The 25,291-nt window shown below is 48.6% G+C and overlaps 1 protein-coding gene across 3 annotated transcripts; it reads right to left on the bottom strand.

The window, feature by feature from the left end:
* Window positions 1-1,035: 1,035 nt before the first annotated feature.
* On the bottom strand, window positions 1,036-20,080 carry LOC148810293 (protein NLRC3-like). Of its 3 annotated transcripts, XM_088909109.1 has the most exons (9): window positions 20,006-20,080; window positions 14,798-15,046; window positions 13,620-13,670; window positions 9,717-11,478; window positions 8,552-8,725; window positions 3,641-3,814; window positions 2,695-2,868; window positions 2,280-2,458; window positions 1,036-1,504 (listed from the first exon to the last, which is right to left on the bottom strand). In XM_088909109.1, coding segments are annotated over exons 1-9 (2,772 nt in total). In that variant the 5' UTR covers window positions 20,013-20,080; the 3' UTR covers window positions 1,036-1,502. The 3 variants fall into 3 exon arrangements, with proteins under 3 accessions (XP_088765235.1, XP_088765236.1, XP_088765237.1); XM_088909110.1 differs by lacking the exon at window positions 3,641-3,814; XM_088909111.1 differs by lacking the exons at window positions 1,036-1,504; window positions 2,280-2,458; window positions 2,695-2,868; window positions 3,641-3,814 and having other exon boundaries at window positions 8,395-8,725.
* Between the last annotated feature and the right edge of the window lie 5,211 nt (window positions 20,081-25,291).

Here is a 25,291-nt window from a genome sequence, read left to right as displayed (position 1 = left end):
CTCTGGGACCCCCCCCCCCGACTGACCCTGCACCCCCCAACAGAGAGGTCTCTTCTGATTCATTCACTTTGATTTCGCCACTCTGATGCCTCAGTTACTTCAGACACTGCAGCACCTTTGGAACAAGTAGAGGTTCGTCATCATAATTTCACAGCCTACAGTTCGGTAAAGTTAATTGTGTCTGTTTCCTGGATGAGTCGTTTTGGCCTTGGGATTTATTGAGAGAAAATTTAGTAAAATAAGCAAGAAAAAGCAAGTTTTTGGAAACTGACCTGCAGACATACTGAATGAAGAGTTCCCCATCGATCTGCCATCCGGTCTAGCTGTCACGAACAATGATGGGAAAGATTCAAGGTTAAACAGGAAACAGCTGCAACATTTGTGGCCTCAGAAAATGTCAAATTCAATCAGAATGAGATCTGAAGAACCTGACAGTTGTTTAAATGTTTTGTTTTCAATGTCATGTGTCTCCCTTCTCTTTCACCTCATGGCTTCTTTCAGGGTAATCTTTAGACACTACACAGGCTGCCTGCCGAAGGAAATACGGGGATACTGGGGTTTGGGGTTTGGAGTTTGGGATACTGGGGTCTGGGGTACCGGAATCTGGGATTCTAGGATCTGGGGTTTGGGGTCTGGGATCTGGGATATGGGGATACTGGGGTCTGGGATATGGGGATACTGGGATACTGGGGTCTGAGGTCTGGGGTGCAGACAGCGTCTCACCCCGTCTTTCCACTGGCTGCCAGCGCCAATCACAGGCTGGAGTGGAGCCTCCTTCAGGTGAGAGAGATGAGGTCGGTTATAAAAGCCATGTGATGTGGAGCACTTGGGTCCTTTCAACTGAAACATTGCGCGCTCCTTAGGATTTCAGATGCCCTGCAGTTTCCCCGGGCGCCGGCCCTGGACTGGACTGTGGACGAGCTGTTTTCTCTTCGGGATGATCCCAGTGGGGCCGTCCGAGACAGAGGTTCCCCGCCAGCGGCGCCTGGGACCCCCACAACGTCGCCCCCCGCTGGATGGAACCGGTAGGAACAGGCCATTTATTCTCACAGAGGAAGCAGGGCACTGCAGAGCTTCTCGTGCCTATGTCTGTCCTCCCCCACAGGGCTTCTCGGGATACTGCAGGGCTGTCCAGCCAACACAGCACTTAATATAACATCTAGACTGGCAACGTACACCAGAGAGAACGTAAGGATGAGCGGCTGTAGAGAGGTGTTGTATCGCGCGGTCAAGTTTTATTGGATTGAACTGCGTTCAGTAGGAGTGACGTGATTAGCAAACCAGGCGTCTCTGTGTGTTTACGTTGAGCTGGGCACGAACTTCAAGCTCGTGGTATCAGCATGCAAAGCCCGGTACTGATCTACACTCTTCCAAGCCACACACCTCAGCTTGGAAGAGTCCCCAGGTCTCCAGCCTCTGTTCATGCTGTGCTGGGGGACTTGAGCTGTTCTCTCTCCTCAACGGGGCCTCATCAGGACAGATCATCTGGACACACGTGGGATTTCTGATGGAAAAATCGAATATACACACTTAAACACTTGAATTCAACTGTTCTTCTAGATGAGTATAAATGTGATTATTTAACGCATACTGTTCATGCATGGAAGTAACTTAACACGTACTTCCACTTTATGCAAACTTGATTTTGATGGAGGTGGAAATTTGTTTTGTATTCGGAGATGCTCCTGGAGAAAGCAGGTCAGCTCACTGATCCAGACATTGTAGAATCTAGCCTGGGTTTCCTGAACACGGCTGTGACTGGGAATCTCTAGCAACAGGCACAGTAGGGTGGGAACATCTCACAAGCCTCTTGACTCAACTCACAAGCCACCTGACTCATCTCACAGACCTCCAGACTCATCTCACAGACCTCCAGACTCATCTCACAGACCTCCTGACTCATCTCACAAGCCTCTTGACTCATCTCACAGACCTCCTGACTCATCTCACAGACCTCTGTGCCAGTTCACTTTAAAGTCTTGCAGAAAGTTACTGGTAGTTGCAGGTGTTTCCTTGCTGTGTGAAGCGCTTCTATACAGCTTGGCTATACAGCTGGTCTGCTCAATAGGAATCCAAACATTTATTTGCCACAAAGTGATTGAGCAGACTGAGCGGTTTTATGTCATTTGGAGGCAAAAGAGCGTTGTTCTAATTGCCCACAGTAGAATTTCAAAGATTTTTTATCTTGTAATATGTCTGAAGGTGTGACTGGTCATTGTTATATTGACATCTGTTCTTTAAAATTCCCACGTACAGTAAATAGCCCAGTGTTCACTTACAGTATCTCAATGATGTTAATTTCGAATTGGGGTCCCGCAGAGCTGCGGACAGCAGCTTCACCGCGGTGTCCCCCAGGTTATTCTCCCCCAGGTTCAGCACTCGGAGACTGTAGTGTTCTGAGTGAAGAGTCCAGGCCAGGTCTCTGCAGCACCTGTCTGTGAGCCCACAGTCTGACAGCCTGTCGGCACAGAGGAAGAGAGACAGCTCAAACGCTGCACAGCTCATGTGCGTCTTGACCTGTGGACCAGCAGCCCTTATTTACCGAAGAGAAGATCACTTTGTTGACCAGACACAGTTTCTTGCATGAGGAATCTGCCTTTTCGCGTCCCCCAGCTTGCTCTCCATGAGACGCACAGGCACACAGACAAGGAGAGAGAAGCTGGGGGTCAGAGCGCAGGGTCAGTCTTCACCTACCCAAGAGACCTTAATTTACAGTCGGGGTTCCTCAGGACTGCGAACAGCAGCTTGGCCCCCGAGTCCCCCAGCCTGTTGGAGCTCAGGTCCAGCACTCGCAGGCAGAAGTCTGGCGACGCGATGGCAGAGGCCAGATCTTCACAAGCTCTTGCTGAAAGCCCACAGTCTGACAGGCTGCAGACAAAAGACCAGAATCCATCTCAGCGATAACATACGCCCTCATGTTATTACCCAGCTCAGTGGGTTTCTGGAGATAACAGGTCATTTGAGTTCCCTTAAAACGTGCAGCTAGGTTCTCCGTCTCCAGACAGGAGCAGAGAAGAGTGCTGGCAGACCCTGGCAGGGCGATTCAATCAGGACATTGACTGGCGCCCCTGCAGGCGCTGCTCTGCTCTGTGACTGTCTGGACACTGGCAGAGGAGTCGGGGACTGTGGCCAGGACTCGAGTCTCACCAAGCTGCGTTAAGGTCTCCTGGCTGGGTGGAGACTGGGGGGTGTGTCCTCTCTGCTCAGGCCAGTCCCTTCTTCTACTGCCTCTTGAAAACTCAGGCTCTCCAGCAGAAACGCTGGGTCTCTTTTCTCCTCCTGTCAGCATGGATTAACCCTTCACCCGTTCCGCTGGAGAGCTCAGCTGAGCCGAATCGTTTCTGTACACTCAGTCACGAAGGGCGCCAAGAGGTGCTGTGATTAAGATCCTGTACTGGTGTGGTGGGCTAATTGAACAAAGACCAACTCCCAGTCTGTCACGGAAAGGGGGCATGGGGTCAGAACTGAAAACAATGTAGGACAGAAAACAGGAAAGGAAGGGGATCTGAGTGGATGTGGCCTCTTTTCAGAAACGGCTGGAGGACGTATAGTTCTCTAGTCTCCTGTGCCCGGTGAAACCTCTCTGCTGATGGTGTTCCAAACAGGAAACGCTTTTGGGAATGGCCGCGCGCTCACTTGCCTCAGGATCGTTAAGTTACACCTGGGACCCTGCAGGGCTGCGGACAAGAGCTTCACCCCTGAGTCGCCCAGTTTATTGTAACTCAGGTCCAGCTCTGTCAGCCTGGAGCGCGGAGCCTGGAGCACGGAGGCCAGGGGCCCACAGCATCTCTCCGTGAGTCTGCAGTCCTCCAGCCTGCAGGCAAAGACAGGAGCACAGCGCTCTCACTGGGTCGACACGAAGGCCTCTCAGAGTGAGCACATTTGCATTTAATAGTTATTACTAATTTAATCATACTGTATATACAATACTAATATACTGTACTCATTTCACAGCTCTCCTCAGCTCTCCTGACTCCACACCTCCTGATTGGACACTCTGTCTGTCCCCTGCTCCCTCCTCCTGCTCCTCCTCTCACACAGCTCTCCTGACTCCACACCTCCTGATTGGACACTCTGTCTGCCCCCTGCTCCCTCCTCCTGCTCCTCCTCTCACACAGCTCTCCTCTCCTCTCCTGACTCCACACCTCCTGATTGGACACTGTCTGTCCCCTGCTCCCTCCTCCTCCTCCTCCTCTCTCACAGCTCTCCTGACTCCACACCTCCTGATTGGACACTCTGTCTGCCCCCTGCTCCCTCCTCCTGCTCCTCCTCTCAAACAGCTCTCCTCTCCTCTCCTGACTCCACACCTCCTGATTGGACACTCTGTCTGCCCCCTGCTCCCTCCTCCTCTCTCACAGCTCTCCTGACTCCACACCTCCTGATTGGACACTCTGTCTGCCCCCTGCACCCTCCTCCTGCTCCTCCTCTCACACAGCTCTCCTCAGCTCTCCTGACTCCACACCTCCTGATTGGACACTCTGTCTGCCCCCTGCTCCCTCCTCCTGCTCCTCCTCTCTCACAGCTCTCCTCACCTCTCCTGACTCCACACCTCCTGATGGGCCACTCTGTCTGCCCCCTGCTCCCTCCTCCTGCTCCTCCTCTCTCACAGCTCTCCTCACCTCTCCTGACTCCACACCTCCTGATGGGCCACTCTGTCTGTCCCCTGCTCCCTCCTCCTGCTCCTCCTCTCTCACAGCTCTCCTCACCTCTCCTGACTCCACACCTCCTGATGGGCCACTCTGTCTGTCCCCTGCTCCCTCCTCCTGCTCCTCCTCTCTCACAGCTCTCCCTCCTCTCCTGACTCCACACCTCCTGATGGGCCACTCTGTCTGTCCCCTGCTCCCTCCTCCTGCTCCTCCTCTCACACAGCTCTTCTCAGCTCTCCTGACTCCACACCTCCTGATGGGCCACTCTGTCTGCCCCCTGCTCCCTCCTCCTGCTCCTCCTCTCACACAGCTCTTGTCCTCCTGCTGTCTGCCCTGTCTTTCTCTCACACCTGAAGAAGGCTCCATGGCCAAAACGTTGTGTTTTCTCTCTTTCTTTTCTTTTCAGCAGGACAAAACCTTTACTTGTTCCTTTGCAGACTACGCCTGCTGACGCAGCTCCCCACCTGAACTAATATTCTGTACACACTAGTCCTGCTGTATATACTGTACCACCACTAGTTTTGCCAGGTTTAATTTGTGTGTCCTCTTTTCTTTATTTTTCAGCTGCCTTTTTCTCGCCTCTGTGAGCTCTCAGATGGATGTGGCTAATTTTGTCACCTCTCCGTGTCGTTATGGTGGAAGATTCTCTTTGAAATCTGTTTCGTTCAAGGATAGAAATATTTTCTAACGTTATCGCATTGCAATAAATCTGATTACTGTCACAGGCGCAGGCTGCCAGGGAACAAGTACAGGTTTTAGTCCTGCTGAGAAGAGAAGAAAGGAAACACAGCGTTTCGGCTGTGGAGGCTTCTCCAGGGGTGGAGGGCAGGGGGTGGGTGTGGAGCCACTTCTCCCCCACCCGGAAAGGACTCACAGCTGAAACGTTGTGTTTCCCTACTTCTCTTCAGCAGGACTGGACCTTTCCCTTGTTCCTTTTCCATGTTTACGTATTGGCGTTGCACAAAAACAGATGCAACACTGGTCTTTCAATGCGGGATGTTTCTCTTTCTAACCTTTTGAGATCCGTAGTGTGGAAGATGGATGAGACTTTGGTGCTGGAGACTGACGATATCTCACTTTCCATCACACCAGCAGGGAGCTTTTGGTTTTAGTTTCTAATAGAAGTCAAGACCACAGAAGACTTTGACTTATAAAGCTGCAAAGGGCGATACCTTTGTCTACTACATATAGATGTTGTTTACATGATGTTTTAGGGATACTGTATGTGTTACAAGTGCAATATAACGATATAATTTGTTTTTTACACATTTGTAGTTTTAATTTGCACATTTCCAATTTATTGCACTTATGTCATTATGAAGCTGAATGACAACTTCATTTATTTGAATTGACATATTCCAATAGTTTGACACCATGAAAACATCTGATTTTTGTCTGATTTTTGTGCTCTTGTACAAAGCTTTTGAAGCCACCCCCTCCCTCTGAAGAATCACCTCAGGGTGTCTGGTCAGGAGGGTGTTGGCAGTGTGCTGGCTTATCGAGTGGACGTGTTGAGACAGCTCAGAGTGGGGCGGACACAGCCTGCGCCTGGGGGCCCTGTGTGCCCGCCTCAGCAGAGACTCTTCCTCTCTTGTTGCTATAAACGCTGAAGATGACGGTGGGATCCTGGAGAATGAAAGGAGTCTTCTGCCCTTTGAATTGGGCATAAAACAGAGAGCCGGAGGTCCTCATGTTACCAGCTGTGCCACGCAATGGAAAGTGTACCTGGTGAGCCTACCTGGCACTCTCTATTTCTGTTCACTGCAGGGTGAGGCCATGCGACGCAGCTGTGTCATACAGTAGGTGTGACAGATGTGACACAGGTGTGATAAACAATAGGTGTGACAGTTGTGAGACAGGTGTGACATACAGTAGGTGTGACAGATGTGAGGTAGGTGTGACAGATGTGAGACAGGTGTGACATACAGTAGGTGTGACAGTTGTGAGACAGGTGTGACATACAGTAGGTGTGACAGATGTGAGGTAGGTGTGACAGATGTGAGACAAGGGTGACAGGTGTGATATACAGTAGGTGTGACAGATGTGAGGTAGGTGTGACAGGTGTGAGACAAGTGTGACAGATGTGATATACAGTAGGTTTGACAGATTTGAGGTAGGTGTGACAGATGTGAGACAAGTGTGACAGGTGTGATATACAGTAGGTGTGACAGATGTGAGACAAGTGTGATATACAGTAGGTGTGACAGATGTGTGACAGGTGTGATATACAGTAGGTGTGACAGTTGTGAGACAGGTGTGACATACAGTAGGTGTGACAGATGTGAGGTAGGTGTGACAGATGTGAGACAAGGGTGACAGGTGTGATATACAGTAGGTGTGACAGATGTGAGGTAGGTGTGACAGATGTGAGACAGGTCTGAAAGATGTGAGACAAGGGTGACAGGTGTGATATACAGTAGGTTTGACAGATGTGAGGTAGGTGTGACAGATGTGAGACAAGGGTGACAGATGTGAGACAAGGGTGACAGGTGTGATATACAGTTGGTTTGACAGATGTGAGGTAGGTGTGACAGATGTGAGACAAGGGTGACAGGTGTGATATACAGTAGGTTTGACAGATGTGAGGTAGGTGTGACAGATGTGAGACAAGTGTGATATACAGTAGGTGTGACAGATGTGAGACAGGTGTGATATACAGTAGGTGTGACAGTTGTGAGACAGGTGTGACATACAGTAGGTGTGACAGATGTGAGGTAGGTGTGACAGATGTGAGGTAGGTGTGACAGATGTGAGACAAGGGTGACAGGTGTGATATCCAGTAGGTTTGACAGATGTGAGGTAGGTGTGACAGATGTGAGACAAGTGTGATATACAGTAGGTGTGACAGATGTGAGACAGGTGTGATATACAGTAGGTGTGACAGTTGTGAGACAGGTGTGACATACAGTAGGTGTGACAGATGTGAGGTAGGTGTGACAGATGTGAGACAAGGGTGACAGGTGTGATATACAGTAGGTGTGACAGATGTGAGAGAAGGGTGACAGGTGTGATATACAGTAGGTGTGACAGATGTGAGGTAGGTGTGACAGATGTGAGACAAGTGTGACAGATGTGAGACAAGGGTGACAGGTGTGATATACAGTAGGTGTGACAGATGTGAGACAAGGGTGACAGGTGTGATATACAGTAGGTGTGACAGATGTGAGACAAGTGTGACAGATGTGAGACAAGGGTGACAGGTGTGATATACAGTAGGTTTGACAGATGTGAGGTAGGTGTGACAGATGTGAGACAAGTGTGACAGATGTGATATACAGTAGGTGTGACAGATGTGAGGTAGGTGTGACAGATGTGAGACAAGGGTGACAGGTGTGATATACAGTAGGTGTGACAGATGTGAGAGAAGGGTGACAGGTGTGATATACAGTAGGTGTGACAGATGTGAGACAAGTGTGACAGATGTGAGACAAGTGTGACAGATGTGAGACAAGGGTGACAGGTGTGATATACAGTAGGTGTGACAGATGTGAGACAAGGGTGACAGGTGTGATATACAGTAGGTGTGACAGATGTGAGACAAGTGTGACAGATGTGAGACAAGGGTGACAGGTGTGATATACAGTAGGTGTGACAGATGTGAGACAAGGGTGACAGATGTGAGACAAGGGTGACAGGTGTGATATACAGTAGGTTTGACAGATGTGAGACAAGTGTGACAGATGTGAGACAAGGGTGACAGGTGTGATATACAGTAGGTTTGACAGATGTGAGGTAGGTGTGACAGATGTGAGACAAGTGTGACAGGTGCGATATACAGTAGGTGTGACACAGGTTAAGTTGTACAGTAATTCCTCTGCCTTGGGTGTCACCTCCTTGGACCAGCGCTGTACTGGTCACCATCATGTGTTCCTTTTCCACACAAACCAGCCTCGTGTTTCTCTTACTTCAGTTTTTCTAATTCACAGCTGGACTCCCTCAGAGCCGCGGACAGCAGATTCACTCCCGAGTCCCCCAGGCTGTTGTAGCTCAGATCCAGCTCCCTGAGGCGGCAGTGTGGTGACTGAAGGTTAGAGGCCAGATCTTCACAGCATCGCTCTGTCAGGCCACAGCTCAGCATCCTGCAGACAGAATAACAGCAGCACAGCTTAATACCTGCACCGATCACTCACCACTAATGCAGGGCAAGATCCCATCAGTGATGTCTAAGACCATCCCATCCCTGTACAGAAGACCTTCTGCTGGAGGAGACCAAGCCAGACCTCGCCTGCTCGTCCAGCAGGACGGTGAGCACGGAGATTGAACACCGAATGGCTGAAAAGGCAGGGCTTTTGTATTTTGGATCAGCCAGATCAACGTCTGAGATGTTACAGCATGACTCTTCCTGGTAGGAATCCCTCGAACAGTCTAGTTGACGTCACAGCGGCTCGAGGAGGCCGTCTCAGGGTTGGCATACTTATTCACACAGAGATGTTGACTTCGGAGTCACATAAGCTGAATATATTTTCTGCCTTTGTATGATACATGTAAGTTGACGATCCCTGTCTTTTCTGAATGCATTTTAAGACCTTCACGAAAATCTTCTGTGTTCTGTATTTGAAGTGAGTCAGAGAGCACAGGGGTTCGTCACGCCCGCTGCTCACCAGCTCACCCCAGCCCTGAGCACTTCCAGAAAACGACATCGCTGTGGCCAATCAACCACCCACGGAACTTCACGAAACACCACACCCTCCATCTCCCGTAATACTCAACCCCGCGGTGCCCTCTGCCCGGTATCGGCCTCTCCTTATCTCGCCCTCTCATCCAAGTTCGTTCTTTTTGGATTCGAACCTCGGACCTCGCCTTCAACCACGTCTACTGCCTGGCCCCTTTGGGATAAGAGACTGTCTAGCCCTTCACCCACTCGTCTTCGACAACCAAGACGCCCCATGAGGTCCGGCTACTCCGCTGGCCTGCTGGCCTGCTGGCCTGTGGCAGGCCGCCATGGAACAGCTAAAGATTAATTCCACACCGAAGGACAAAGGAAAGGGATCCAGTACCAGCTCTTGGCCTTGGAGTCTTTATTAAAGAAAGTTCTTGAAGAAAATAGTTGTAAAAAACTGACGTACGTACCTTAGAGATTTTGATATCTTTGCCAGAGGCAGCAGTCTCCGAGCACACTCTTCGGACGTAGCGTACTGGCTCATGTCCAAGTCATCGATCTCACTCTCAGACAGCAGGGAGAAATAGGCGAGTGCGGAACACTGGGAGGGGGAGAGTCTTTGCCTTGAGAGTTTTCCTGTTTCCAGAGTGGCGTTAAATTCATCCATTAATGACTTGTCCTTCAGTTCACTCAGACAGTGGAAAAGGTTCAGGCATCTTTCAGGAGAGGAGGTTTCTCTAATGAGCTTCTTGATGAATCCCGCTGTCTTCTCGATGTCACTGGAGTGGTCTTCTGTGTTTGACAGAAATCCCTTCAACAGATCCTGGTTCGTCTCCATTCCCATTCCCAGCAGGAATCGGACAAAGAGATCAAGGTGGCCATTTCTGCTCTTGTTGGCCTTAATCAGAGCAGCTTCATTCAAACTGAACAAGGACTTTTTCCCAAAAGTGGGAAAGTCCCCAAATGTTTTCTTCAGTGGGTTAATATTGCTTTTTTGATAGGAACCGAAAACATACAGAGCTGCAAAATACTCCTGGACGGTCAGATGTAAAAAGCAGTAGGCTTTTTCCTGAAATAAGGATGAATTTTGTTTGAATATTTCCCTACACACCCCTGAATAAAGCGAAGAATTGTTTATATCGATGCCGTATTCTTTCAGATCTTTGTCATAAAATACAATGTTGCTTTCTTCCAGACTTTCAAATGCCAGCCTTCCCAGTTTAAGAATCGCTTCCTTGTTCGCTTCAAGGACATTCTCTTTCTTTTCCTTCTCTTCCTTGGCTGTCAGTAGGACAAGAAGGAAGTTTGTATAGAAATCCGTCAAAGTCCTTGGATTGTCCCTGTTGTCCGCTTCCAATGTGTGCTCCAAAACCGTTACTACAATCCAGCAGAAAACAGGGACATAGCACATCATGTGGAGACTCCTGAGGGTCTTTATATGAGCGATGACGTCTTCTGCCAGAGCTTCGTTTCCACACTTCTTCCGGATGTACTCTTCCTTCTGCTGGTCTTCAAAGCCCTGCACCTCCGTCACCCTGCTGACGAGCTCCGCAGGGATCAGACCGGCCGCAGCCGGCCTGGACGTGATCCAGACCGAGGCCTCGATCAGGAGGTTCCCCTTGAGGAGGTTTGTGAAGAGGGTGTCCACTGACGTCGGCTTTCTTGAGTCCGACCACCTCTGGTTCATCCTGAACTTCAGAGGAAGCCTGGTTTCGTCCAGTCCATCGAAGACGAACAAGACCTTGCACTGGTCAAACACGTGAGAAGACTGGATCTCCGGGCAGAAACACTGAACCAGCTCCAGTAAACTCATTTCCGACCTGATCGAGTTCAACTCGCAGAACGGGAAGAAGAAAATGAAGTCGATGTCCTGGTTCTCGCGCCCGGCGGCCCAGTCGTGAATGAATTTCCGCACGGAGAACGTCTTCCCGATGCCCGCGACTCCCTTCATCAGGACGGTCCTGATGGGTCTGGTCTGCCCCGGCATCGGCGTGAAGATATCGGCGCACCTGATGCGGCGCAGCGCCGGCGTCCTGCTCCTGGAGACGGTCTCCAGCTGCCTGACCTCGTGCCCACGGTCCACCTCGGCAGAGCTGCCCTCCGTTATCCACACGCGTGTGAAGACGTCATCGAGGAAGGTCTGCTTTCCCGGCTGAGCAACCCCCTCAGTCACGACTTCAAACCTCCTCTTCAGGGCTGCCTTGTGTTTGTCTCTCAGCGTCTGCAGCCACCCTGGAACAGACGGGACGCCCTTCGTCACAGAAGGTCACTCGTATCATTTTCTGTGCAATCAGCGCCCAGGAATGACACGATTGCAGCAGAGAGAAAGAATTCCTCTAGAAAACAAGCTGAAAACAAACCTCAATTCCACAGGCATCTCCCACTGCTGCTCTTACTAGATCAGGATTTAGATCGATTCAGTTTTTAGATCCTTTTTAGTTATATAAAAGAAACAAATGAACATACATATTTCATGGGATTTTAGACCCAGCAGAATAAAACTCCCCGTGATGGAAGTGACAAATGTGTGTCGCTAGAGCTACTGTGCCTAACGGGTCAGATGAAAGAAACGACAGGAGAAGACCACCCGCACCCCAGATACAACATATTTCGTGTTTAGGAACAAGTAAAGGTTTATTCCTGCTGAAAGGAGAAGAAAAGAAACACAACGTTTCGGCTGTGGAGCCTTCTTCTTGTGAGACAGACAGGGCAGACAGCAGAGGTGAAACAGCACAGGAGATCAAGAGCTGGGAGAGAGGAGGAGCGAGGGGTGGGAGCAGGGGGCAGAAAGAGGCCGGGAGAGGGGAGAGGCAGAGAGGCCACTCAGGTGGTGCGGAGTCGAGGGAGGTGAAGAGAGGGGTGGAGGTGAAACCTTCATTAGAATAGAGGAGATGACAGAAACAAGTCTGTCGCTGAGAGAAGGGGGAAGGTGTTTCTGATGTCCTTCTGCTGTGGGAGTTAAGAAACCCTTCTTTGAGAACCCAAATTTGGTATTTAGTACCACCGTAGAAAAAGATTATTGCTGCTTTCCATAAGGTTAAATATTGCTTTCTCAGGAACACGGCAATTAAGATGCTCATCAAGGACAATGAGCTAAGGAATGAGCTTCTAGTTACGTTGAATGAAATCCAGTTCTCTCTGTCTCTATGATCAAACACGACAAAAACGACTGCCCGTTTCACCGTTTGACAAACAAACCGAATAATAAATAGCCTCACACTTGAAATATATTGTGAATTACTCATAGATCACTGCTTGTAAGTCCGTTGAATTACTGCAGAAACACGTGATCAGTTCTTCTCTGGTGGATTGTTGTTAACAGTGTAGAGAAAAGTTATTTAATAATGGCTGAAATGACTAAGACACTGCGCTTCGTATATTATTAAAAAGAGAAAAAGGAAACACATGCCCCTGGTTTACTGGTCAGGTCTCAGAGAAAAGCAGGAAAATGAATGAAAACTGACAATAATAGACTGTATTTTATATAGCGCCTATAAAGGTGGCTTCTCAAAGTGCTTTACAGAACAACAAGTACAAGACACAAGATAAGCATGCTGAGAATACACAGTGAGAGGAGACAGATGATGGGGTACCGAGTACAGTAGGAGCAGAGGGATGAAGAACAGAACCAGGTCAGTCCAGGCTCTTCTGAAGAACAGGTTTGAGTCTGGATCTGAAGGGGTTTAGAGAAGGAGACTCTCTGATGTCCTTGGGGAGAGAGTTCCAGAGCTTTGGGGCGCAGCAGGAGAAGCCCTGTCACCCCTAGAGTGTTGAAGGGCTTGGGGGACAGACAGGAGAGCAGAATCAGAGGAGCGAAGGTGGTGAAGGGCGACAGCAGCTCAGACAGGTACTGAGGCGCCCAGCCAAGCAGAGCCTTACAGGTGAGCAGGAGGATTTCGAAATCGACACGAAACCTGACAGAAAGCCAGTGCAGGGACTCCAGGACAGGAGTGATGGGATTACTGCCTTCCAATGATGTTCCATTGTGTTGACTTACAAATGAAATACCTGTTTTTCACACAAATGTGAATGTGCAGAATGAGCTCTTCTGGGTAATTTTCAAGACGTTTCAGTAAAATCAAAACCATGCTGCAGAAACATTTAGACAGCTCTTGAAGATTTGTCACCCCTCCAACAGGGGGCGTTATAGACAGCCTCAATTCTGAAGGTGATCAGAAATCTAGGTTCATACCGTTTGTCTCTGTGATTGTTGTCAATTCAATTTATTTTTATATAGCGCCTCTCACAACAAGGTTGCCCCAAGGCACTTCGCAACGCTGTGACAATACAGAAAGAAAGCTGTCTAGATGTACTGAGGAGGAAGCAGCTCCTGAAAAAACAGTTTCATAAAAAATGTGAAATACTGGACCAACCTGTGAGGGGCGTTTGTGAAGCTGGAGCAAGGAGACGTCCTGCTGAGGGATCTGTAAAGATACAGAGAGAGTGTTCACTCTGCAGCCTCGCCGGGGACTGGTTTGGGTTTTATATGAGATCAGATCCCTGGATGGGCCAGCTCCACTCTCTCGTCACAGACTGCAGCCTGGTCTCCAGGAGACACACACACAGGGAGAGGAGCTGGGGGTCAGAGCGCAGGGTCAGACATTTATACAGCACCCCTGGAGCAGCTGGGGTTCAGGGGCCTGGCTCAGGGGCCCCAGCTCTCCAGGAGACACACACACACACAGGGAGTGCAGCTGGGGTTCAGGGGCCTGGCTCAGGGGTTCCAGCTCTCCAGGAGACACACACACACAGGGAGAGAAGCTGGGGGTCAGAGCGCAGGGTCAGACATTTATACAGCACCCCTGGAGCAGCTGGGGTTCAGGGGCCTGGCTCAGGGGCCCCAGCTCTCCAGGAGACACACACACACACAGGGAGAGGAGCTGGGGGTCAGAGCGCAGGGTCAGACATTTATACAGCACCCCTGGAGCAGCTGGGGTTAAGGGCCTCGCTCGGGGGCCCAATGGAGTAGGATTCCTCTGCCAGCTGCGGGATTCGAACCGGCAACCTCCCAGCCACAGGCACAGATCCTAAGACATTTCCGAAGGCGTGAGCGAGTGTCTCCTGGTGCAGCCCAGACCTGCGCACGCAGCTCAGACAGCACAGGGGCGGGGCGCTGGCTCTGGGGCTCAGGACCTGCGTCTGTGGCTGGGAGGTTGCCAGTTCGAATCCCATGGCCAAGACAGACTCCTCATATGAGAGACTGTAGATGGCCGATCAAGGGATCTGATCTTGATATTATTATTGGAACATTCGCATAATGTACATATTGTAAATTTCATGTCATACTGGAAATAAATCGAATAATGTATAAAACATGTATTCGGTCGGGATTTTAACTCCCGATCGAAAGTGGTTTGACTGATTTCCCCTGTCCATCTCGAAATATCTTGTTTCTCTAACTAGAGCAAGACTCAAGAGCAGGACCTGGCGTCTTGAAGAAAGAGGGTTTTTTCAGGTGATCGTGAGGAAGGCCTGTCCGCCACCTCACTGAATAAGCATTCAGAGGACCGGAGGTGATGGGAGTCAAGAGGAACGAAACTGAAACTCTCACCCAGGTCGTGGACGAGGTGACTGTAGTCTCTCTGCAGGACTGAGTAAAACGCGTCTTTCACGGTCTCTCCCCCGGAGTCCAGGGCTGAGTACAGCTCTCTCATTCTGTCCTGAGGGGTGGCTGCAGCGAGGACCCTGGAGTAGCTCTCCTGGTGGATCATGCCCACTGAGAGCAGCTCATCCGCCAGCGGTCCGACCTGGGTCACCCGCTGGATGAGGGCAGCCCTGTGGCGATCTGCAAACTCAGCGCCTGGCGGGAAGGAGCAGAAATATGGGAGAGGTGGAGGGAGTTTGTTCTGACACTTGGACACTTCGATGTAGCTGGAGTCACGTCTTCGTGTCGCACTCAGAACGCACTTTCTTCATAAGCAGAGGACACCCCACCCGTGTCATCGACAGGGCCCTCACCCGAGCCAGAAACAGACCCCGGACCATCTACTCAATCAGGAACTCCCGGTCTCACAGCCACATTCCTGTGGTGCTTTCCTTCCATCCCAACACACTCTCTACCCCCAGGACCACTAACGACAGTTTTCCCATCCTACAGGATGATCCCTCCATTGGGGCCCTCTTTCCTGACCTCCCCATCATCTCATATCGCCGACCACCTAATCACAGCTCCCTTGACCGCCCTCAGCAACCATCCACACCAGGCACTTTCCCCTGCAACAGAGCTCGCTGCATCACCTGCAAGTACACATCTAACACCACACTCACTCAAGGCCCCTCAGGGCAATTCAGGATCACCCAGAGGGCATCTTGTACCTCCAGCAACCTTATTCACTGTATCTCTTGCAGGAAATGCCCAGCCATCTACATTGGAGAAACAGGAAGGAGACTTGGAGACCGCTTCAGAGAACACGTCAGGGCTGTGAAGATTCAAGATCTCTCCAAGCCCATTGTTTCTCATTTCACCTCTGACGGCCACAACCACTCTAATCTCTCCGTCTGTGTTCTCAAAGACGGTTTTCTTAACTCCTATTGCAGAAAGACATCAGAAACAACAATTATCCTGAAACTTGGTTCACACCTCCCCCCCTTCTCTCAATGACAGACTCGTTTCCTTCTAATCCTCTCTTTTCTCATGCAGGTTTCGACTCCACCCCTCTCTTCACCTCCCTCGACTCCACACCACCTGAGTGGCCTCTCTGCCTCTCCCCTCTCCCGGCCTCTTTCTGTCCCCTGCTCCTGCCTCTCCCTCTCTCAGCTCTTGATCTCCTGTGCTGTTTCACCTCTGCTGTCTGCCCTGTCTGTCTCACACCTGAAGAAGGCTCCACAGCCGAAACGTTGTGTTTCTTTTCTTCTCCTTTCAGAAAGGAATAAACCTTGTTCCCTTGCAGACTATGCCTGCTGACACAGCTGCCTGCTTGAACTACTTTCAGCTGCAGCAATGTAGATGAGTTTAGTCAGTGGCAGGGGCGGAGTTCAGTAATCTGACAGCTGGCAGGAAGAAACTGTCTCTCAATCTGGACGTTCGTACCTTTATGCTCCTGTAATGCTCACCAGAGGGCAGGGGGGGAGAACAGTGAGGAACCAGGATGACTGGTGTCCTTAGCGATACTTCCAGCCTTCCTGAGGCAGCGAGTTGTAAACATGTCCACAGTAGAGGGAAGCTGTACCCCAATAATGGATGGGGCTGACCCGATCACCCCCTGTAATGCCTTCCAGTCAGACAGCGAGCTGCTGCCAAGCCACACTGTAACCCCACACGCGAGCACGCTCTCGATAGCGCACCTGGAACATGTGGTCAGGACCACTGAAGACAGTCCAAATTTCTTAGCTGTCTGAGGCAGCGAAGGCGCTGCTGTGCGTTCTCTGTCACTCCAGGTACATGCTGGGACCACGTTAGATCACTAGTGATGAAGGGACCCAGGAACGTGAAGCTGCTCACCATCTCTACAGCCACCCCACTGATGTGAACGGGGCTGCAGTTGCCACCCTGTTTTCTAACATCATAGGCCGGCTCCTTGGTTTTGCTTTGGTCATTGAGGGAGAGATTATTCTCAAGGCACCACTCCAGCAGGCTCCTGACCTCATCCCTGTAGGCCGTCTCATCATTACTGGTGATTCGGCCAACGATGGTAGTGTCATCGGCATATCTGTAGATGGAGCTGGAGCTGTGAGCTCACTTTAAATATTAAAAGTCAAGCACGCTGATTCTGCAAAGAACTGTACTTTTACTCCACTACATTCCTCGTTCCTCCTGGGACAATGAAGTCTACAGGGGCCTGGATTCTGAGTGGGCGAGGAAGAGGCGCATACACAAAGTATCTGTGCGCTTAGTGTACCTTTCTGAAGCCCAGCTCACAGCCACAGTGAAGTCTTTAACCCTATCCACTCCATTGTAGGCCCCCCGACTACAAGTGTCAATTCGCTTCTAACTCTACACTTTCCTTCACTAAAAACAACTTTTTTTTTAATCATTTCTCAGAATATCACAAATGCACGTGATCTCCATTTTCCTCTTCACACAATCATTATTATTTTTTACAACAGGGCAACTATTTCGTAATAAACAAAGCATAATGCTGACAACAGCACTTCAGACACAAACTGCACAATGGGGGTATTTTAAATATTTTGACCAGCAAAATCAAAACACAACACTATGAACCGTACATCACCACAAACAGCACAGAGAGGAGGTCTGAAGACCATCGGTGATAATCCAGTCTCTAGCAAAATGCAATCGCAAAAGCAAAAGAGAGGAGATCCCTTCCCTTCGAAAAAGTGAACTTTGTAGAGTAAAACTTTCCCATGTGGAAAATACAGGAAACAAAAAGGAAATGGCTGCCGAAGGCCCCGCAACTTTTCAAACCGACCAGCTAACGAGAGAGCTGATGTCATAGGAAGAACCAGCTGTCAGTCATCGAATTCTGACCATTCAGAGGTGTTTCAGGGAGGGCTTTAGCGAAGAGAGAGTTCTTAGCTGTCCTTGCTCCTTGCCTGTCTTTTCCATTTAGTTTTTATTCTATCAAGATATTGAAGATCGATCACCGTAGCCTCTTGTCAATCTGTCATATATACACACCAGAAGTGTTAAAAAACTTTACGTGACTTTGCATTGAATTGTGCAATTTATTTCACATCTCTAGGAAGGAGGAGAAAATCATTCCAGGACCTGCCTTCATAAAAACCCATGCCACTCCATGCCACTCCGTGCCAATGTTTACTGTGACAGAGTGCCTGTTTTTTATTTCTTCTGATGGACATGAAATACTCCAGTATTTTCCTCTACCCTTCTGGTATGTTTGGGAGTGTGTTTGTGATACGAATGAAGTGTGAGTGATACTTGCCCTTTTTTGTTCCCCTAAAACCGCTGCAGTGTTTCCCCGGTGGGGTATTGTGTTGTGTTGTTCAAGATGGCCGCCGGTCACCTTTCCTGTTGGAAGTATCCCACAATGCTCCCACAAATGGTCTTAAAGGGAAAGGTGACTGGTGGCCATTCATAAATAACAGGTGTAAGATTATTTGTTTTGTTTTGAGTGGATATATAACTGGTGCATGACTCTGTTAAAATGTATACGTTTTTATGGATGGTTAAATACTTTATTTGTATCAAATCGCCCGTCTCTCTTAGAGGTCTGTGAAAAGACGCGAGCGGGTCCCTTTAAGAGGCTGGTCCTTGGAGAGGAGGGGCTATAAAAGGGACTGAGAGCTCAGTATGGAGAGGGTGCCTTGGAGGGAAGGTGTGCAGAGAGATCCCTGTTTTGATGGCAATAAATTGTTTGCGTTTAAAGACTGCTGCTTGGGTTTCTGATCTTTTGAGCCAATCCTGGTTGCTTGGAACTTTCTATGCAAGTGAGAAAATGCGTTGGAGAAGGATCAGAGATGCTTCTGTTTGCTCACCAAGGGCCAAAAGACCATCAGATCATCACCAGCCGAAATGTGGAGGTATGTGGGTTTTTTTTTTCTTTAGCGGTTTGCTTTAATTTAAGTAGTGGCTGTGTTTCAATAGCCATGTTTGATTTGAATTGTCAAAGGTACGGGTCACAGGTTAGACTGCGAATCTAAGGGCTGAGAAAAAGCGTTTATTTCGGGCTGAAAAACACATTTTGAAAACTGTGCTGTTTCTGCCCTATAAGTTACATGGTGGTGACCAAAGTTGCCAAAACGTGTTTATTTCTGCTGAAAAACACGTTTTGACAATTTCTGAGCACTGGGGTTAAGGGCTGACTCAATGTGCTCTTCTGAGCCAGGCAGTTCCACTGCGATTCTAAGGGCTGAGAAAACGCGTTTATTTCGGGCTGAAAAACACGTTTTGAAAACTGTGAATCTATTCATGCTAAAAAATAAAGTATCTGCATTACAGGTCACTTCCTATTTTCTTGACTACTTGCAGATCTTTCTAACACTAGTAAATATATGATCTTTCACTGGCACAACGTTATCAAATTGTGCAGGAACAAAGTTCTCTGCACATTACTATGGTTACAGTAAATAGACATGACAGATGCAGTCACTAGTTAATGTTAATCAAACTAGGTAATCAAATTGCAGCAGGTGATTGATACGTGACTCAAAGGTACTTTAAGTTTTTAAGATATGTTGCATAATCTGTTTGGACTTCCGATGTGCAGATGAGAAAAGGTCTCTAAAAACAAACTTGTTACATACTCTGTTTTTAATTTTTTTTCATTATGAACATATTGTTAAAGACACAGGAAGCAGTTTAACTGCTGGGCTGCACTAGCTGGAGACTTGGAGCAGCGTAGTCAGGAGCTGAAGCCGTGTTTGGCTTGTGATCTGGTGATCTCTTGCTCTGATATCTGACCTTCCCAGCTGTGTTTAGTGTGTGTTGGCCTGAACACGCCTGTTTTAATCAGGTCAGGTCACATCAACTGACTTCTTACTCCCTCTGAAGACTCTGGACAAGAGCCCTTCTTACAGTTAACTTCAAATGGGCCATCGCCCACATAATTACTCACTGAAATTGTCAGCATTTATAATAAAATGTACACCGAGCATCCAAACCCTATCCCAGCTTTTGAAGTCCTGTACTTGCAGACTCGCAGTTTGTTGGGCTGAACCTCATATGTACAGTATTGAGGTTTAACTGTATATAATGCAGCTCCCCACACAGAAGTTAGAGCCATTATTTTGTGCTCCGTACAATTTACATCATGTTACAACACTCTCTGCAGTTTTCTAGTCTAACCTGTGACCCGTACCTTTGACGAAGAAAATACTGTCTTCAGCTCTGACTTACCTGACATAAGGAGTCCAACGGCACACAGAGCAGATTACCTGGTCTTGGAGTTCCTTGACACTAGACAACAAAAACAAGTAAATCACTTCAGAAAGGCCAGAACTAGGAGGCAGGCTGTGGGCGTCATCACCTGGATTACAGCCAATTTCCCTGCAGCAGGAGGAACTTGGTCGGCAGCCAGTTCAATGGCTCCTTCAGCTTGAATGTAAACAATGACTGGAGATGTGCAATAAATAAGAAATCATACTGAGGTAGAGGGTGATGGTGTAGGTGTGGTCCAAGGGGAATGGCTAAATGTCAATGTCGCCAATCGCACTGCTTGTGGGTAGAAGCTGTTGAGGAATCTGGTGGCCAGTGTCCAGATGCTCTTGTATCTCTGGCCTGAGGGCAGTGGGGTGAAGAGCTAATTTTTTCAGAGTTGTTTTTCTTCCTGACCGACTGTTTGGTTGATCGTTGTCCACACCCTTCCTCCCTACTCGCAGAGCAATAGCAAGCAGTACTGGACCACACGGGTTTTTCCAGAACTTCTGAGCATTGCATAAAATCGGGAACTAAACATGGGTGACAGCAGGTGTGCTTATCGTTTCCTGTCCGAATATCTACAGCGTGAAACTTTCAAGCTGAAGACATCGAACGAGAATCTTGACACCAGCACCTCCAGGGAGACCAAGGAAAGTGCTGCTTTTCAAGAGGTGACAAAACTCAAACCATTCCTGTGCAAACCCAGCACAGCACGCAGCCCCTCAGGACGGGCTCCCATTCTGCTCTCTCCAGCTTCCTGCACGTCTGGGGTCGAAGTTCGCTCTGCAGCTCCCGTCTCCTGGCGGTGGTTTTCTGTGCTCCTCTCCCCTGTGCCTCTCGTCCGGGGCTGTGATGTGTCTCCTGGCAGCAGTCTGTTTCCTCTCCTGCTCCTCTTTCCAGTGCCCGCATCTGCTTTCCCTGCATTCCCTCCTCCTCCTCTTCCCCAGGACACGTCTGCTGGGACTTGTCCCCTGCTCGTCCTCCTCTTCCTCCTTGCTGTTCCTGGGGTCCTGTTTCACTCTCCCTCCAGTTGGGCAGCATCGTCTTCCTCTTCCTCTTGTGCCTCCTGCCCGGTGTGACTCCTCTTCCTCTATCCCCCGGACAGGCTGTGTCCAGGGTGGACTGCAGCAGCGTCTGCTGGAACTTCTCCTGCCCATCGCCTGCGGCAGCCTCCCTCAGTCTCCCCACAGCGGTTCGCAGTCCTGGCGGTCGGGTCGGGTCGGGGCTCGGTTTCTCCCAAGCTCGTTTTCTTTCCTCTTGACTGCTGTCCGACACAGGAGGGACGCTTGTGTGCCCCCGAGTCTTCGGATGAGCTGAGAGTTAGAGATTGGGCGGGGGGTGGAGTTCAGGCCCTCCTGGGTTTCGGAAGCACTAGGAAAAATAACTGGGGAAACAGCCCCAGATCAGCAGTTTAGATCTGTTATCAGAGTGGCCAGGCACCTCACAGCTGGACCCTTCACAATGTATCACACTCCCGTCAGGGGGATGGTACAGGGCGCCCCAGTCAAATAAAAAAAAGTAGAAGATGTCCGCTGTCTACCCCTGCAATAAAACTGCTCACTGAAGGTGTGGAAATGTAGCCCCCCCTCTACCGACTGACTGATCCATCTGCTTATGGATGACACGCTGCTGGTGCGATTTCATGTGTCTCCTCTGCTTCTGTGTGAAGTTCCCACACCAGGAGAGAAGAAAGGATCTATCGGTGGGGGGGTGAGAGAGAGGACCGGTCCAGGCGTCCCTGCTACTCCGGCACCTGTTCTGTTTGGACCCCTACTGCTTACGAAGTGCCCCCCTGTGTTAGTCTGACACAGCGACACGCTGCTATGCCTCAGGAGCCCCTAACGGATGGTACTGCTCTGGTAACCCACCCAGCTCCGACCCCCTGGGCTGGGAGCAGGGATGAAGTCTGGAGGGGACAGGATGGCTGTTTCTTTGGTTTGGAGGTTTCCAGCGTAGGATTTTTTTAATTCCTTAATATTCCATTTAATTCTAAGACCCAGTTTTGTCTGAAAGAGCATTTCGACGCGGTCTCAAAACGTGTGTCAGCCGATTGACGATCTAGGGGGAAAAAAAGAAACGCTACACACGTTAGAAACACACTGTCAAAACAACAGCTGGGGTTCGGGTTAAGCCCCAGACTGATTCACAAGTTTTACTCTCAGTGCTGGAATTTGGGGCCTAAGTCAGGTTTAGAACAAGTGGTTTTTTGTCCTTATCTATTTTCAGCTAAGATCACGAAACCACTTTTCTTCAACTTGACTTGGGCTAAAAATCCTTCCCTGAAAATAAAAAGTCTCTGAGTAGTGTGTAAATGCTGATCCTTACCCTACCTGGGGTGTCCACTGAGCATTTCTGCAAACTCTATCTGAAGTTCTCTGCGCATGGGATTTTGACATGTTCCCTGAAATGGAAATCTAATAAGTAAATTGATTCTTAAAATATAGAGAGCTTTAGGAAAATATATAACAAGGATGTAACTGTCAACAAAGTACGCACTGTCTAGGTTACTTTTAGAAGACAGTGTATCAAAACAGTATGTACTGTCTGGGTCATTAGATTAGCCAAAGGTAACTGATAAGCTTTGCAAAAAATATATTGGTGCTTCTTTTTTTCGTTTTTATGATGTAATCAGTTTTTGTACTAAGGAAAGGGGAAGTATTAGAAACGACAAAATGCTGAACTTTCACTTACACTGCAACATCTTATAAAAATCCTGTACTACTTGTAATGAGTTGAGTCTCTGATGCACTTTGCAGAGTGGCAACAGGGCTCCCAATATTGCAATATTGAAATAAAGACCTTACTCAGGTGAGAACTCTCTCTCGTGGCTTCCTTGATAGGTATATTTCCATGACAATTTGGGGGCTCGTCTGGGATCACAAACCTGAGCGCGGACGGCTGCTGAAACTCCATCCGGACCCGGACAATTTTAGTGAATTGGACGAACCTAGGGGGATAAACTGTTTATCCTTCCAGAGACGCATCTGGAGAATTGGCAGCTGTCTGACGTCGGTAAGTGATCCTTAAAAAAATTAATAGTTTAAAAAGTGAGCCACAGGGGTGTTCTCTTCGATAAGTCAGGGACTTATAACGGGTCTGGGACCCAGCGAGTCTGGGACTTGTGAAATGAACATATCTTAACACAGACGTGTGGTTTTTGCTCTGCGGAGTAGTTAATGTGATGGTGTTCTAGAAACAGTAAGGCGTTGTCAACAATGAGAGAGCTCTAAAGGCAAAGCTGGGCTGAGCGGTCCAGCAAAGTACATGTACGACAAATTCAGAGAAGCAGGAATAGGTGTAAATGAGTATACTCTGGGTTAGACTCCCGGCAGAAGGAAAAAGAAAGTATGTTCATGAACTGGTAATAGGTGTAAGGGAACTTGCACATAATTTATATATGATAAATAGGGGCCCATAACTATGAAGGATCTTTGTAAGTGAATCAGAATGGACAGAGGAAAGTGGAATTAGGAAAAGCAGTTTCCTGAAGATGAGATATATGACAGGGATAAAATAGAAATGTTAAGGGGAAACTTAGAAGAGGAGAAGAAAGGAAAGAAAGTGAATTGGAAAACTTATGTCATGGAAAAAGGAATCCCAGAAATGATGGGAAGCTTCAAAAAAGGCAGGTCTTGAAACTAAAGAACAGCCAGCTGCAGCTAAAGTCATGGCCATGCGTCCTAAAAAGAAAAAGTCTCCACCGGAATTAGAAAGCGGTCCAGAGCCAAAGCCTTTTCACTTGTTCGTGAAATGCCCATGTGCACTTTTCCAGGTCCCCAAAGACAAAACTACTAATAAGCTGGTGTGCAGTTACTAAAGAAAACAACGGCGTTTTTTGGAGAAATTGTAAGAAAGAGGCTTGATTTCACATTTAAAGAACATGTCACAAGCTGTAAGCTGTGAAATAATATATTTAATCTAGTAAACCCCTCTGTAGCCTTCCTACGTTTATCTCAGGATTTAAATAAAAGTTAATAATCTTACAGTGTGCAGTAACTGGGGGGGACAGGAGCACAGCTGTCCTGTTTTTAGACTAAAACAGCATAAAGATGTGATATAAAGTTTTCTAATGGGTAACAGGAGGAGAAGGGGGGCAAGGGTTGTGTTTAAAGAAGATACAAGCTGTCACAGTGTGCTTGGGAAAAGATGTACAGTTTCAACTACTGATGTGGGTGGGTGACACCCCAGACCTATTGGGCTGGGACGCCCTGCAGCATTTATAAGGAATTCCTGTATGAAATAGCATTTACGTGCACTACCTCAATAGAGTGATGTGATATTGTGATTGTTTTACCTAATGAGGGAATCCATAAGGCCGGGCTACTCCAAGTAGTAGATCTTCAGACGAAAAAAAAGGAGTATAAAACCAACTACATGATAAAGCCAGGGTGAATGCCCTCTCAGAACGAGCTTGTCTAGTGACGTATTGGTTTAAGGGGGGTAGTGCAGTCTAAAGACAAAATTGCCTTGACCCCAGCAGCAGAAACCGTTTTTAATGTTTTGAGACAAGCTTTCTTGCAGGCACTGGCCCTGGACTGGATTCCCTCAGACGGATCATCTGTATGTAATCTGTGTGTGAGTGAAAGAAATGGGTTGTGAGCCGCTGTGCTGGTGCAGGAGCATGGAGATAGGCATCGTATGGTGGGTTATTATTATTCAGGACCCCTCGATGCGGTGGCCAAGGGGCCGTGTTTATGTGTTGTGCAGGCTACCTGCCTGGCTGTATAAACTGTGAATAATCTGGTGTAGAACTAGCAGACCGAATGAAAAGATTTAATTGAAACTTGTAAATATGCTAAATGGAAAATTGTAGCGATGTATATAGACTCTATATATACATTTGGTGTATGCCACAATTTTGGATGGCTGGTGAGGAATAGGGTTTTCCTCAACACGGCAGGGACTCCAGTTAAGAATGCTGGGTTTGTCTCCAAACTGTAAGAAGCTTTGCAGCTACTGACTGTAGTAGCTGTGGTAAAGTGTAAATAACATAATAAAGACATTTTTCCAGTAACTCGAGGGAACAACTTTGCAGATGCAGCTGTCAGGTGAGCAGTCCTGGTAGAGCAGGAGTCTGAGACCCCTGTGAGACCTCTGTTGGTGAAAAGGGACAGCTACAGGATACTCAGGCTGAGGCCTCTAAAGCAGAGAAATGGACACGGTTAGAAAAGATTGTGGGGCTGCATGATGATTGGGTGTGGTGCTGCCAGCACACTGGACACCCTGCATGCCCTCACAGCCTAATGCCCCTTGTAGCCCGACAAA

This window comes from Atractosteus spatula, assembly GCF_055471065.1.
Source record: "Atractosteus spatula isolate fAtrSpa1 chromosome 5 unlocalized genomic scaffold, fAtrSpa1.hap1 SUPER_5_unloc_1, whole genome shotgun sequence".
NCBI classification, from domain to species: domain Eukaryota; kingdom Metazoa; phylum Chordata; class Actinopteri; order Semionotiformes; family Lepisosteidae; genus Atractosteus; species Atractosteus spatula.
Note: the sequence above shows the minus strand (reverse complement) of the source record. Positions and strands in the feature narration are given on the sequence as shown.

Excerpts from the sequence above, each read along its gene's own strand:
- LOC148810293 (XM_088909109.1), bottom strand. Across the intron at positions 3,815-8,551 it reads TGTGAATTAGAAAAACTGAA|GCTGGAGGACTGCAGACTCA; the intron begins GTAAGAGAAACA and ends CTTTGCCTGCAG. Across the intron at positions 2,869-3,640 it reads TGTAACTTAACGATCCTGAG|CCTGTCAGACTGTGGGCTTT; the intron begins GCAAGTGAGCGC and ends TTTTGTCTGCAG.